General features: G+C 44.3%; 1 protein-coding gene across 2 annotated transcripts in view; it reads left to right on the top strand.

The window, feature by feature from the left end:
* Positions 1-454: 454 nt before the first annotated feature.
* ARL15 (ADP ribosylation factor like GTPase 15) overlaps positions 455-14879 on the top strand; it is a 430737-nt gene continuing 416312 nt past the window's right edge. The window contains exon 1 of one of the 2 annotated variants that reach the window (XM_055253826.2): positions 455-641. In XM_055253826.2, coding sequence (XP_055109801.1) covers positions 594-641 — 48 coding nt within the window. In that variant the 5' untranslated portion in view covers positions 455-593. The remainder of the gene's footprint in view (positions 642-14879) is intronic. The other variant, XM_055253824.2, reaches the window with a different exon arrangement.

Genomic DNA, 14879 nt, shown 5'->3' on the forward strand with positions numbered 1-14879 from the left:
CCTGTTTACGGAGTATATTTCACACACTTCTTTCCCGGTGGTGCCGTCTCGTGGCGACAGAGCCTTTAGGAAGGCTCTCGGGGAGAAGACAAGATCAGTGGCGACCACGCCTCCCACGTTACAGCGCTCGCTTCCTACTGGGGGTTGGCGGGGACACCAAGGCTCTCCAGCCCGGGAACACGGAGTTCGGCTCCGTTGTACCCAACTGGAAAGCTGTGGAAACACAAAACTCGGGCGGCGACAGCACCAGCCGATTTTCCGTTCTCTTGGCTCTTTCTTCCGCTTGCACCGCCCCCACCCCAGCTCCTGCGCTTAGCATACAGGAACCCGCACCGCCCCCCGCCCCTCCCGCGTTTCTCTCCTGCCACCGGCTGGGGCCCGCCTTTTATAGGCGCCGCAGCCAATGAGCGCGCTTCTTTCCCTCTGCCCGCCCGCCTGGCCAATCGCCGCGCCCCTTGTGTAATCTCCGGCTAGTCGGCTGCTTTCGGCTATTTTCGCTGTTGCTGGCTTTTTCAGGAGCTGCTCGCTCGCAGCCAGAGACGCTGCTTTTTTTTTCCGGGTTCGGAGTCGTTCCGGATGCTTTAGGCTGCCGGATGTCTGATCTCCGGATAACTGAGGCGTTTCTGTACATGGATTATCTGGTAGGTGCAGGGCAGGGGTGGCATGTCGCCTCTCGGATCTCGGCGTGCCGGATGGCCCCCTGCCTTGAGGAGCAGCCTTTTTGCTTTCTTTCTTTGGGATAGGATGCCTCTGGGGTTCTTTCTCCTGCAGCCGGCTCGTAAGCCTTGCCCTGGACTCGGAGGGGCAGCCTCCAAGGGGGGTGGGTGGTGGAGCTGACAGGTAAAGGTGCGGCCTGGACCAGCACGGCTGCAGGGCGAGGGTCGCGCTGGGGCTGCTTGAGAGATGGGGCGGCCGCGGCGGCGCGTCCCCTGCCCGCGATCGGCTTCCTGGCTTCCCTCTGCGCTCTCCGCAGAGGACTTTCTTTCCGGGGGAGCAGGAGTTTTCCGCTCTCCCTGGAGCAGAACTCCAGGTGCTATTAAAGAGCCATAACCAGAATGGCTCACTAAGTGCCCAGCAGCCCTGGTCATTTGATTGTTATTAAATCTCTAAAGCTATGACCTCGGTCGTGGCGGGGTTTTAAAAGCACATTACCATAAAGCAGACGGGTCTAAACTACCTCGCAGGCTGGCACGAACAGGACTGAGTAGGGACAGGTATTGCCCCACCATTCCAGTCTTGGGTGCGTGCCGCGGTTCCACTGTGCACGGATTGGAACCCGGCTGTTTAGGCCAGGCTTGTGCTGAGAAGTTCAGGTGGGAAAAGTGTCAGCACAGTGCTGGGACCGAACATCACTTTAAAAATGGACTTCTATGTGTGTCTTTGTGGAATTATGCGAGCACCATGTTTTGTTCTAGAAATTATATTTCCCCAGAGCTGCTTGTTTGCGTTTAAGGGGATCCTCATTTGCAGAGACTGTGTTGGATCCTATACGATTACTGTGTTTACCATGTTGGGCAGAACCGCTATTGCCATGCAGAGTTGAAGTAGACGGTTAGAAGCATTGACCCTCCTGTCATCTTGTTGGACACATGCACTTGGTTTTCGACTGCAGATTGGCCTGGCAGAGATTTGCCAGTGCCTTCTAGGAATTACACTTAAGGCTGTACTGAGAAAGTCTGTGCATGCTTTGACGGCCAAGAAACGCCGGACCGGGTTTGTACTGTCATCTGTGTATTTGGGCTTATTTTAGTGTACATAAAGGAAATGTTTCTCCTGATGCTTCAGAGCTTGATGGTCTTGTGGGAAAGGATGGTGACTGCAGTTAATGCATGGCCTTATGAATGGAGCTGGATCTAAAATTCTGAGTTCAAGTTCTGTTTTGTTGTTCATTTGTTGATGGCAGTAACTTCCTTTATCTTTGTGATAAAGATATATTATTCACCCAGTACTGTAGCTGGTTAAGGGGGTTATCTGATTATGAACATTCTTCACAATACAAGGTGCCCTGTAAGTTAAGAGAGCTGCCAAAGTGTCCAGAAGATTATTTTCTAAGTTAAATAACTGATTTAATTTGTAATTTATCTTATAAAATACAGTACATGGTTTTTGTCTTGCAGTCTGCCTAAATTAAAGCGAAAGTTTGTTGGGATAATTACTAAGTAGGAAAGGGTGACATTGCCTGTACTACTAAAAGCTAATTTTGAATACTGAAATAGTTCTTTAAAAAGAAAATCAGGTGGTTCTGACATTTTATTATTTTCTTTATTTACTGTATGTGTTTTAAATTTATAAATTGCATCACAAAGCTGTCTTTGAGGTGCCAAACCTATCAAAATGCTTAGTGAAAACGAAATTGATAACTCTGGTTAATTACTCAGGCTAACCTCTAGATAGGCATAGTCTAAAGGTGAGCGGATGAATGTTTGTGGGCTCAAGGTTACCTTAAAAGCAGATTAATTTATTTGCTAATTTACTAACAGCTTTGTGTCAGAATCAACAGGTCACAAATTTGACTTGGCCTTTTTATTTTACCTGGGCTCAAGGTTACCCTAAAAGCAGATTAATTTCTTTGCCAATTTACTAACAGCTTTGTGTCAAAATCAGCAGGCCCCAAATTTGACTTGGCTTTTTAAAAAGCTTTACTTGCCATACATCTTAGTTTTACTTTCATATTTAAAAAGAATCATTATTTTGCCACTTTATCCATCTAAAATTCACAAGTGCAGTGACCAACACCATAAAAGCCAGTGGCTACTCTTTGGAGGTGAGAAAAGAAATCTTAAAGGAAACAGTTTAGTTTTTGTGAGTGTGCCAAATGTCCCCTGTGAAAAGATTTCAGAAAATTCTTTAGCATTAAACTGGATGGAAACAAACAGAAAAACCATCTCAAAACAAAAAACTAGCCCTCCCGAGGTAGCCTTTTTGTGTTCATCTTTTGCTTATCGACTTTCAGAGAAAACGATGTGCCACACATTATTCTTCTCTTCCTGTCTTTCGGATTGACTTGCTTGCTTATGCATACTCTGTGTGGCGTTTATTAAAAGCCCTATTTCTGAGGAAGAGGAATCAATTTATTTGCATCTGGTATCTTATTTTAAAAAAAAAAAAATTCCTGAGTTCTTTTACTTACCTTGCAGGAAAAAAAAAATGCTCCTTTCATTCCAAGTTTGACTCCAGATTTTGCTGAATGGATTAGAGCAAGTTCCCATTCCCGGCACTTGACAAGAATGATGGTGTGTGTCATTTCTTTTTAATCAGTGTTTGACTTTCTTGTGTTGTTCCTGTTGGAAACTGGAAGAGAGACCTGTGTGTGTGTATGTACGTATTGTTCATTGTTCTTTGGGCTGGATGTCATCACTTAACCTTTTTATTTGGAGGAGAGTGGAAAGGAAGAAGGGAGAGAAAGGTGGAGGTGCTATTTTGTCTTAACAGGATTAATCCTTTTAATAAGATTGAGATATTAAAACAGATGAAGAAGCTCTACTGATCTTCGGGTCGCTGTTGATTTCTTAAAACAAGTGTTCTCAGAAGTGACAGTCAAGGTGAGGGACAGGGATAGTACTTTAATATTTAAGACAGGGTTTTATTGATTTCAGTCGAGGGAAAGAATAGAAATTTGCTAATCCTAATCAATTAGATGTATCACCTGGTGCGGTGCCTGACTTGGTTTCTGGCATGTAGTAATAGTTAGGGCCCGATATTTTATTTGTTGAATCAGATGAATATGAAATGGAAAGGAAAATTCTGCTTTTTTTCCACCAGTTTTTAAACTGAGACAAGATAAAATCTGTTTGGATTAGGTGTTTTGTTCTGGGGAATGCAGAATGTATCCTTTACTCTTAACTTGAAGATGATCAAGATATAATCCGTTTAGCCGGGGTGGCAATTTAAACATAAAAATCTCTGTTTTCCAGTTGATGAGTGAATCTTCCTTGAAGGGCACACAACTTGTCCCCTTTCCATGATGGGGTTTAAAGGCCATGTTTACATCTGCCAGGTCTCTGGGTAAACATTTAGCTGCTGTCCCAACAGGCAGTACCAGCATCTTACTCTTTCTCCTCCTAGGTAGAACTAGTAACACAAGGTGCAGAGCTTTTTGAATAAGGTAGGAGAAAATAGTCAGGTTAAAATGAAAGAGAAAAACACATTTCTCGAGTTTTCCTGGGAGGTTGGACAAGATCAACTTCTAGATTCCTTTCAGTTCAAAATTTTCTGTCTTGACTCATGTGATGATTGATCTGGAATTAACCTTTTTTCCCTCTGCGCCATCAAAACAACAGTGGTAGAATTGGTTGTACCCTGTGTAATACCTATGATGATTAAATGAGATAGTGGAGGGAAAGTCATTTGTAAACAGTACATTGCTTTTCAAATGTAAAATGTTAATGTATTGTGTGGCTGGGCGAGGTGGCTCACGCCTGTAATCCCAGCACTTCCGGAGGGTGAGACAGGTGGATCACTTGAGATCAGGAGTTTGAGACCAGCCTGGCTGACATGGACAAACCCCGTCTCTACTTAAAATACAAAAATTAGCTGGGTGTCGTGGTGCATGCCTGTAATCTCAGCTACTTGGGAGGCTGAGGCAGGAGAATCGCTTGAACCCAGGAGGCAGAGGTTGTGGTGAGATCGCACCACTGCACTCCAGCCTGGGCCACAGAGTGAGACTCCGTCTCAAGACAAAAAAAAAAAAAAGTTAACATATTGTGATTATGTTGCTGATGTTACTTTTATACCTCCTGTAGAATGACTGTTACTGCTTAGTGGTATTGACGTACCTTTTAAACTAGTCTCAATTTATGGAAATCCTGAGAGTTGTAATCAACAAGCAGGAAGTCACAAGACTCTTTTAAGAATCTTTTAAAAGCTATGAAAATAAAACCCATTTGAATAATTTATCTATTTAACAAATATTTATGGAGCCCCTACTTTGTGCATGGCCCTGAAAGTCATGGGGGATGAACCCTCAGCTGTAATATCCTCCTTGGCTGCAGGACTGGCAGGCGTGTGGCTCTAGAGGAACCTGTGGCAGGACAGGTTAAGTAAGGCACATAGGGGAGCGGATAGCTTCTGATGTGCTTCTTTGCTTTCTAGGACGTTTCTCTCATTTTATGTGTTTTATTGTGAACTAAAATATAAACTTAGACTTGAAAATGTGACAAGTAAAAATGGTTGATTAGTCTTGGATGCTAATTGCCAATTAATATTCACTGCATTTGTTTATAGTAGCCTCCACCCTCCCATCCACAGTTTTACTTTTCAAGGTTTCAGTTAACCATGGTCCACTGAGGTCTCAAAATAGGTGAGTACAGTACAATAAGATATTTTAAGAGAGAGAGAGAGAGACCACATTCACATAACTTTTATTACAGTATATTGTTATAATTGTTCACTTTTATTATTAGTTATTAATCACTTACTGTGCCTAATTTACACATTAAACTTTATCATAGGTGTGTGTGTATAGGAAAAAATATAGTGTGCTATATGCCATGTGCTATGTTAGTTAGTTCTATGATAGCTCAGTACTATCTGTGGTTTTAGGTATCCACTGGGACTTGGAATACATCCCCCATGGATGAGGGGAAACTACTGTTGGGGATTTTTTTTTTTTTTTTTTTTTTTTTTGAGACAGAGTTTTGCTCTTGTCACGCAGGCTGGAGTGCAATGGGGTGATTCTCCTGTCTCAGCCTCCTAAGTAGCTGGGATTACAGGTGCCCACCACCATGCCCGGCTAATTTTTGTATGCTTAGTAGAGATGGGGTTTCACCATGTTGGCCAGGCTGGTCTCAAACTCCTGACCTCAGGTGATCCACCTGCCTCGGCCTCACAAAGTGCTGGGATTACAGGAGTGAGCCACCGCGCCCGGCCAGTGTTTGGGATTTAATAAGATTAGGTTTGATAGGTTAGTTTAATAAGATTTCTTTGTATAGACTGGTGGACTCGACCTATTTAGTTTCTTGGTTATAGGCTGTATCTGCCACCATGAAAATGTATGTGTCAGTGGGGAAGATGTGGTGAGGGAATTGGGCTGATCATCACAAATCTCTCACCATTTGCAGGATAAAAACCAGCTAACTAACCAACAATAGAAACCCATGATGTGCTACAAAGGGTAGAGCCCACGGGCACTATGAAATTGTAAAGGATGCTACTTGAAAGAGGAGTGAAGGTACATTTGTGATTTCATATTATGTTCAGTTATCTGTGAACCGAACTTCTTTATTGATAAAAAAAAGTACATTGTTTTTAACCCTGAATATCTATGAACATTGTTAACTTGTATTTATTATGACTAACTGTAAAGTGATAATGTAGGTCACTTTTTAGTCTAAATGTCGACTGGATTAGGCAGTCATATTAAATATTCCTTTCTTAATAATTTATAAGATACAAATTATCTGAGCACAATAAACAGATCTATCATATATGGAGTTCACATAGCAAAAATGTTTTGAGCAAATCCATACCATCAAGTAGGAACTCTTCTACAAAGGTGTTAGGTCTGGTTCCCAAACTTGTGTGGCTCCAGTCTAACAGTATGAGCCCTAGGAGAGGACACATAGGGACCTTGATTCATGCCCTCCAGGGGCTTGCATTCTGAAAGATGCCAAAGCCACATGCTTGTTGGCATGTGGGCAGTGCTCGGGTGGGGGTTGAGAGGAGATAAGTATATGAGTTATAATCAGGAGGGCAAAATCAGTTAACATTTATTGAGCACTTACTCTGTGCCAATGTTCTAAGTGCTTTGCATGTGTAATAGCATTAAACTGAGACTCAGGGAGGTTGTGTAATTCCCTCAAGTTCACACAGCTGGCAAGTAGTTGAACTGCACTTGTGGCCCCAGGGCCCTCCCTCTTCATTGCCTTCCACCTACAAGTAGTTCCCTTGCGCTGGGCAGAGGCTCAGGCAGCTTGGTGTTAAAGCAGTTGGGATGCACTCAGAATTTTTAGTATATTGCTTCTTAAGTAAACAGGTACAGAAAAGTGGTCCTTGACCACTACTATGTTAAAGAAAGCAGTGGCCATGAGCAGGCTGGCTGATGCGCCCTTGTCCCCAAGGACTCTGGCAGGTGATTGTTACAGAGAAGGCTGGCTAGGAAGAGAACTATGTTGTGTGCTGGGAACTCCTGCCTTACAGTCCTTACCCTGGTCATAGTCTCTGAGGTGATCTTCAGCATCTAATGTTCCATCAGGTGACCACATATAGATTTTTAGGCAACGTTCTTACTCAGCCCCCTAGTGTCACTTTCAGGGGCACATTCCTACCTGTCCCAAGCCTCAGTATTGTTTTGTTTCGTTTCGTTTTTCTTCCCTCCCTTCCCCTCCCCCTCCTTCTTTTTCTTCTTTTTTTTCCTCTCCTCCTCTTTCTTCTTTTTCTCCTCTCCTCTTCTTTTTTTTTTTTGACAGCGTCTCACTCTGTCATTCAGGCTGGAGTGCAGTGGTGCGATCTCCTTACTCAGTCCCCTAGTGTTACTTTCAGGGGCACATTCCTACCTGCCCCAAGCCCCAGTTTGTTTGTTTGTTTGTTTCTTGCTTTTCTTGCTTGCTTGCTTGATGGGGTGTCACTCTGTCATCCAGGCTGGAGTGCAGTGGCTTGATCTCAGCTCACTGCAACCTCTGCCTCCCGGGTTCAAGCAATTATCCCACCTAAGCCTCCTGAGTAGCTGGGACTACAGGCGTGTGGTTAGTTTTTGTATTTTTTGGTAGAGACGGGGTTTCGCCATGTTGCCCAGGCTGGTCTCAATCTTCTGACCTCAAGTGATCCCCCTACCTCAGCTTCCCAAAGTGTTGGGATCACAGGCCTGAGCCACCGTGCCCAGCCCCGTTTCTTTTGAAGAGGTACTGAGACTGTGCTATGTTCCTTTGCCACGTGCTGCCTGGGAAGTCGGCTGTTCCCAATAGACACTAGGCCATAAGCAGCCTGTTTCTTACGGACTTCAGCGGGGCAAAATCTCCTGATGGTATTAATTTTATAAAAGGATTTATTTCTAAGGTAGACTAAAGAGAAGGAAAGCTTGTTAGGGAAGGTCTCGTAACTATTGTAGGTGACAAGAAGTGGGAATTTCCTCTGATACTTCCCACAAATTAAATTATTGAGGGCCTTTTATTTTGGATCCTGCAGCCCCCTGTGTTATGTCGTGGCTCTCCCCTGTCATCTCCCCGAATGTCCCAGGTGTTTAGATGAGTCTAAGAAGCCCAGTTCTGGTTGACCCTCATTTTCTGAGTGTCTGTAAAGTACCTAGGCACATCTCCTTTTAGCAGGGCTGGCTTCCCAGCCATGCAACCACTGGGTTCAGAAGAGCCCCATGCCTGGTTTACTGCTCTTTGGTCACCATCCTGAAAAAAAAAAAAAAAAAAAAAAAAATCTTAATTTTAGAACAGGTGCTTTGCATTTTCATTTTGCACTGGGCCCCACAATTTATAAGGCCAGTTCAGATTTCTAGCGTTAAATACATGGCTGGCATCTGAGTCTGTAACCTGCATCATTGCTGGTTCCCTGACCATCTTGATCACCATTTTATCACTGGAATCTAGTCTAGTGTCTGGTAAATACAGGACTGTGTACCATTTACAATGCTGAGCGTTTTCCTTGGATCACCTAATTAATCCTCCCAACAGTGCTGTTAACCAGGTATTGCTGACTTACAAAGACATAGCAACTTAGAACAGAGGAAACTTGAGACTCTGAAAGGTTGAGTCTTGCCCAGAATTGCATAACCAGTGGAGGCTCAGGGTCAGGATCAGGGTATGAGCTTGTCTGATTCTAAGCCCATGGCCATGAGCATTCTTTGGTGCTGCTTACCTATTACAATTAATAATTGTTGAAAGGATGAGTGAGAGAGACTGTGAACCATAGATAACAATTCTGGAAATTGAGGGGTCACTTGATTGTTTCTGTCACCTGGTTGCCTGTGAGAGGCCCTCTGGGAACTCAGTGACAGTGCAGCTCCCACTGAGAAAGTTGTGTGGGTTTGTGTTTGAGATGGGAGTCTGCTCACGGATTTTGCTTTCATTGATTACCCACTCTCTCCTTCACTGTGCATAAAGGTAGGTGTTCTGCCCTTTGGCTCAGAGAGCCAAACACTCTTACATGATTTTGATAGTAGCTCACCATCTGAAAAGTTGCATTTGCAAGCCAATCTCATTTATCAAGTTCCTCTGTACCTAGATTTGCTGGGAACTGTTTTAACCTCTGGACTGCTGCTTTCAGAGTTGAGGACTTATCCCACTAATTATGTCCATGTCCCTCCAAGGGGGATTCCCCTGGGTTCTTTTTTCAACAAGAGAGCTGCTGCTCTGCCTCTCTCTCAGGGAAGGGAATGACAATCTGGAGGCACTCCAGGACCATTGATTGAGGCATTGGAGGTCTATACCCGTTCCTAATCAGTGTAGACATGGAGTCAGGAGCTAAACAGAAATACAGTTCTTTCAGAGTTTTATTTCTAATTATGAATTATTTTAAGCATTCAGAAAAGTACAGAAAATAATATAACAGACTTCTGTGTACCTGCCTTCCTGATTGAACATTTTGCCATTTTGACTTCAAAACTCTGGTGATCTTTAAATGAAACTAAAGACTCCTGTTCCCTGCATGCTTCCTCCTCCACCCTTCTCAGTGGTGACCACTATCCCGAGGTTAGTGAGTAACAGTCTCATGCATATTTTTGGCTTTTTATCATATATGCATGTGGGTGTAAACCATATATAGTATCATTTTATGTGCTTTAAGAATTTTACCAAAATTGTAACATAATGCTCTATCTTTTTAAATTTGCTTTTTTCCCTAAAAAAAAAAAAAAAATGTTGAGTGAATAAGACATTAGTCTGCCCTCAAGGTACTTATGCTCCTGTACGATGAAAAATAAACAATTACATTTTGGAGTAGCATAGTCTATCTGGAGGGAAATAAAGATGACTAGAGTAGCACATGAAAGGGAACCTAACCTAGATTTCAGGGCCAAAGAGAACTTCCCAGAGGAGTCTTTTAATGTCTGCAACATTGAAGCTGAGTAAAGTTGGCCCAGTGACAGGCAGGGCCAGAGCCAGGCAAAAGGAATAGCTGTGCGGAAATTTGGGAGTGAGTAGCCCCATTACTTCAAGGAACTTCAGGGGTTCTGTGTTTTTGGAGCAGGGTTTGGAGCAGTGCTAGAAATGAAGCTGCAGAGCCCAGCTAGAGTCATGGAAACCCTAAAAGTTTGCCTGCAATGACATGGTCAGATCTGTCTGCAGTGCAGAGAAGGATTGGAAAGGGAGGGAAGACTGGAGCAAGACTAGTTAGGAAGATGTCCTGATCCAGAAATGAGATGATGGTGTTCACAAACAGAAAGGGGCAGGAGGGATGCAGAAATGTAGAAGGATTTAAGCAACATTTAAGAATTGCCAGAATTTTGTAATTGGATGTGGAATATGACAACAGAATAGATCTTAGGGATAATTCTTAGGTTTTTGGTTTGAGCATTGTTCTGGTTATCTGTTACTGAGTAATGAACCACCTTAAAACAATAGTTTAACACAGTAACAATGTATTTTACTTATGAATCGGGGGTTGACTGGGTTCAACTAGGCAGTTCTTGTTCAGGGTCCCTCATGAAGTTGTAATCAGATGGAGGGTGGGGTCACCTCAAGGCTTCATACACATGCCTGGCATCTGAGCTGGGTACATTGCAACAGCTGGGTGCTGGACAAGGGTGGCCCCCTGGGGCATCTCTCTTCATGTGGTCTTTCTGTGTGATGGCCTCAAGATAGCTGGACTTCTCATATTGAGGCTGACGGCTTACAGAGCAAATGTACCAAGAGAAACTGGCAGAAACTGCCTGGTCTTTTCTACCCAATCCTCAACAGTGATTCAGTGTCACTTTTACTGTGTTCTTTTCATCAAGACAGTAAAAAAGACATTGCTAGGTTCAAGGGCAGAAGAGAGATATCTCTTGGTGGGAGGAAGGTTGAAGAATTTTTGGACATGTTTTAAAACCACTGTAGGTATTGAGGTGGGTAATGGGCTCATGCACTGTGATCTGTAACCCTGAAGAAATAGCAGGTTTGGTGGGAAAGGGAGAAGTTTGATTTTAGAGTGACTGAGTTTGAACTGCTTGTGCAGTAATTCAACTTGACATTTCACATAGGTAAATGGAAACTCAGAGGTGAGGTTTGAAGATGCAGTTAAAACTAATACCTAGGGCTGGGCGTGGTGGCTCATGCCTATAATCCCAGCACTTTGAGAGGCCGAGGTGTGTGTATCATGAGATCAGCAGATCCAGACCATCTGGCCAACATGGTGAAACCCCATCTCTACTAAAATACAAAAAGCCAGGCGTAGTGGTGCGTGCCTATAGTCCCAGCTACTCAGGAGGCTGAGGCAGGAGAATAGCTTGAACCCAGGAGGTGGAGCCTGTGGTGAGCCGAGATCGCGCCACTGCACTCCAGCCTGGCGACAGAGCGAGACTCCGTCTCAAAAAAAAAAAAAAAAAACAAAGCTAATAGCTAACATTTATTGTTACATACTGTATACTATACTATACTATATTATTAATATTTTGCAGGAGGCACAGTGCTCAATATTTTTATATGCTATACATTTACTATTATCATTTTAGAGATTAGAAAACTGAAGCTTAGAGAAATTAAATGTTGTGCCTAAGACATGGTGGAGCCAGAATTTGAACCTAGGTCTGGCTAATGTTTGAGCTCACATTTGCAACCACTTAGATGGTAGCTGAAGCCATAGCCATGCATGAGGGTTCAGTTGTGTGGGAAAGGAAAAGACTTGAGGATGCCTATGGCCTCAGCCACTGCTGGCATGTAATATACATGCAGCTTTTATGGGATCACCAAAAGTAAAGGAACCAAAGAGGAACTTGGCAGCATGGTGGCTTGTGCCTGTAATCTCAGCACTTTTGGAGTCCAAGGGGGGAGGATCAGTTGGGACCAGGTGTTTGAGACTAGACTGGGCAACATAGTGAGACCCCTGTCTCCACAAAAAAATAAGATAGCCAAGCATGGTGGCATGGACCAGTGGCCCCAGCTACCTGGGAGGCTGAGGCAGGAGGATCACCTGAGCCTGGGATGTTGAGGCTGCAATGAGCCGTGATTGTGCCACTGCACTCCAGCCTGGGTGACAGAACAAGACCCCATCTCAAAAGAAAAAATGAAAAGGAAAAAAAAAAACCCAATAGCAACCAAAAAGAGAAGCCTGAGAGAAAGAGGACTGAGAGGTTGGAAGGAAACCTGGAGAGTGTGATGTCAAGCAGGCTGAGGATAGACTTTCCAGAAGGAGAAAGTGGCCAATTTTGTTAAACGTTGACCAGAGATCATGGAAGATAATGACTGGAAAATGACCACTGAATTCATGTCAGTGGTGACCTTGGCCAGAGGGCTGTCATGGGCCTTGTTGCGGTACCGATTAGTGCAGGAGTGGGGAATGAGGAAAGGATGCTGCTCCAATGAATATTTTATGAGACATTCACCAGGAAAGAGAAGAGACAGGGCTGGAACTGGAGGGGCAGGAAGGTTGGGGGGTGGCTTTCCTTAAATGGGACTAGAGATGGCGCAGTGCTGGTGAAGTAGAACGTGCGGTCATTTTGCCAAGTGTGACTGAAATGTGGTCAGGTAGGGGTTTTAGCTGAGGAGGACTGAAGAAGCTGCGGTGGAGACTGAGGGCGAGGATGACCAGGGACATACAGCGTTGGTAGTTGTGTGGTGCTGAAGTCACAGACCATCTTGGTACACATTTAGATGGTTGTGTGATTTCTTTTTTCTTCCCTTGTAGCCTTTGTAGCTATCTAGATGTAGTTTTAAGAAGGTGGGCAATTAGATTGGTAAGGGTTAGGGTTTTTCCTAATCTAAGGTGAATCCATAGGTAGACAATGGGGTGCGGGAACTTAGTACACTGGTAAGAAAATATTTGAAATGATAGACTGAGATCTGAGTTATAAGAAAGGAAGGAAGGGCAAATAGAAAGTAGAAGATGGGGCTGGGCACGGTGGCTCACGCCTGTAATCCCAGCACTTTGGGAGGCCGAGGTGGGCGGATCACAAGGTCAGGAGATCGAGACCATCCTGGCTAACACGGTGAAACCTCGTCTCTAATAAAAATACAAAAATTAGCTGGGCATGGCAGTGTGCGCCTGTAGTCCCAGCTGCTGGGGAAGCTGAGGCAGGAGAATGCCATGAACCCGGGAGGCGGAGCTTGCAGTGAGCCGAGATTGTGCCACTGCACTCCAGCCTGGGTGACAGAGTGAAACTCCGTCTCAAAAATAAAAAAAATAAAAAAAAAAAAAAGTAGAAGATGGAAGGGACTGGTGGTCTTGATGAGGCTGAACCATAAATGTTGTATGGAGTAACAAGTCAGAAAACTGGAGGTAAAGAAAGTTCAATGTGGTCAGACAATAGGGGTGTGAATTGAAGACTGCAGAGGTCAGAGGTAGACTCTTCAAGGGGAGGCCCCAGGGTGTGGCTATGGCTGGCAGCAGGTAAAAGATGAGGAGGTCATGAGGCAGCAGAGGGAATACAGCCAAAGTGTCAGATGGATCATCCTCATGGATGAAGCCACCAGGACCATTGCAGGGCTTGTGTTTGAGTGAAAGACTGAGCCAGATATCAGAAATCCTTAGTGAATAAGGCAAGGTTGGTTGACATCATTAACAAGGAGCAGTAGAGGACACTGGATAGAGTGCATTGTCCTGAGTCTTGAAAGGAGTGGGAGGGTCGTGGCCCAAGAGTGGAAGAGGGTGGTTTCAAGGGATTGAGTTAGGCCACAAGACAGAGGGTACATTTAACAGAGCTTTTGTGGATGTAGAGGAGTTCGTTTCATGGTTGAGTGCTGCAGGCTTTGGGTTTAACTCCTTGGCTTCACCAACTATTCTGTGTAACTTTGGCAAGTTAGTTGCCTTTTCAGTGCCTCACTTTTCTCCTTAGTAGAGTGGGGACAGTTAGAGGAACTACCTCTTGGATTTGCTGTGAAGAGTAACTCAAATAATACACATACTCTTAGGTTAGTGCTTGTTACTTCCTCATTTCCTGCCTCTTCTTGTTCTTCATAATAGCAAAAAAACAATCACAGTATTTATATTGGTAGGTACTTTATAAGGGCTTTACTTATTGAATCCTTAAAACAACTCTGTGAGGTAGGTACTAGCAGTATCATCTCAATTTTTCAGATGTCAGAACAGATGTAGAAAGAATAAGGAACTCGATTAAGGAAATACAGCAAGTTAAGAGGCAGATCTGGGACTTAAACCCAAGAAATCTGGCTCCAAAGCCCTCTTTCCTAACGAGTTCTGCAGAGTTAATGCACCGCCACCACTGTGGCAGAGGGTTCTATGGAAAGGCTGGGGAGGGCAGGTACTAGTGTGAGATGGGCTTATTGGAAAGGAGGCACAGAGCAGTGTACAGTAAGGATGACCTTAATATGGAAGATGCTATTTCATCTAGCATTTCCCTGGTTTAGGTAGTTGGGAGAAGATAAAGCCCAGGTTGATTGTGCTACAGAGGGTCCTCATTCAGATTACTAAACCCACAGCTCAATTACTGGATTCTTAAGACTCTCGGCCTATTTTTTTCTACTAAGAGGGGTTGCACTTCCAGGGGAGTTCTGGTTCCTGATGAATGGGCAGACTGGACCCCCCTGAAGGAACTCAGTTGCTGTCTGGATCTATCACTAGGCTGGATTTCTTTGGAGGGGTCCCTGGGATTGAGTCCTGCCAGTTTCAGGTTCCTGGGGCAGAGAATTGGTAGTTTGAAGTGCTGAGTCCAGAAGCTAATGAAGATGGCCCAGGCCGAGGCCTTTCCAACAGGACTGAAATCTGGTCGCAGGCAGTTGTTGGAACCTGGAGTTTGTTTTGTTGTGGGCAGCCTGCTTAGGGCTGTTTTGTTAGGGCAGTTT

Source organism: Symphalangus syndactylus, chromosome 18 (assembly GCF_028878055.3).
Source record: "Symphalangus syndactylus isolate Jambi chromosome 18, NHGRI_mSymSyn1-v2.1_pri, whole genome shotgun sequence".
NCBI classification, from domain to species: domain Eukaryota; kingdom Metazoa; phylum Chordata; class Mammalia; order Primates; family Hylobatidae; genus Symphalangus; species Symphalangus syndactylus.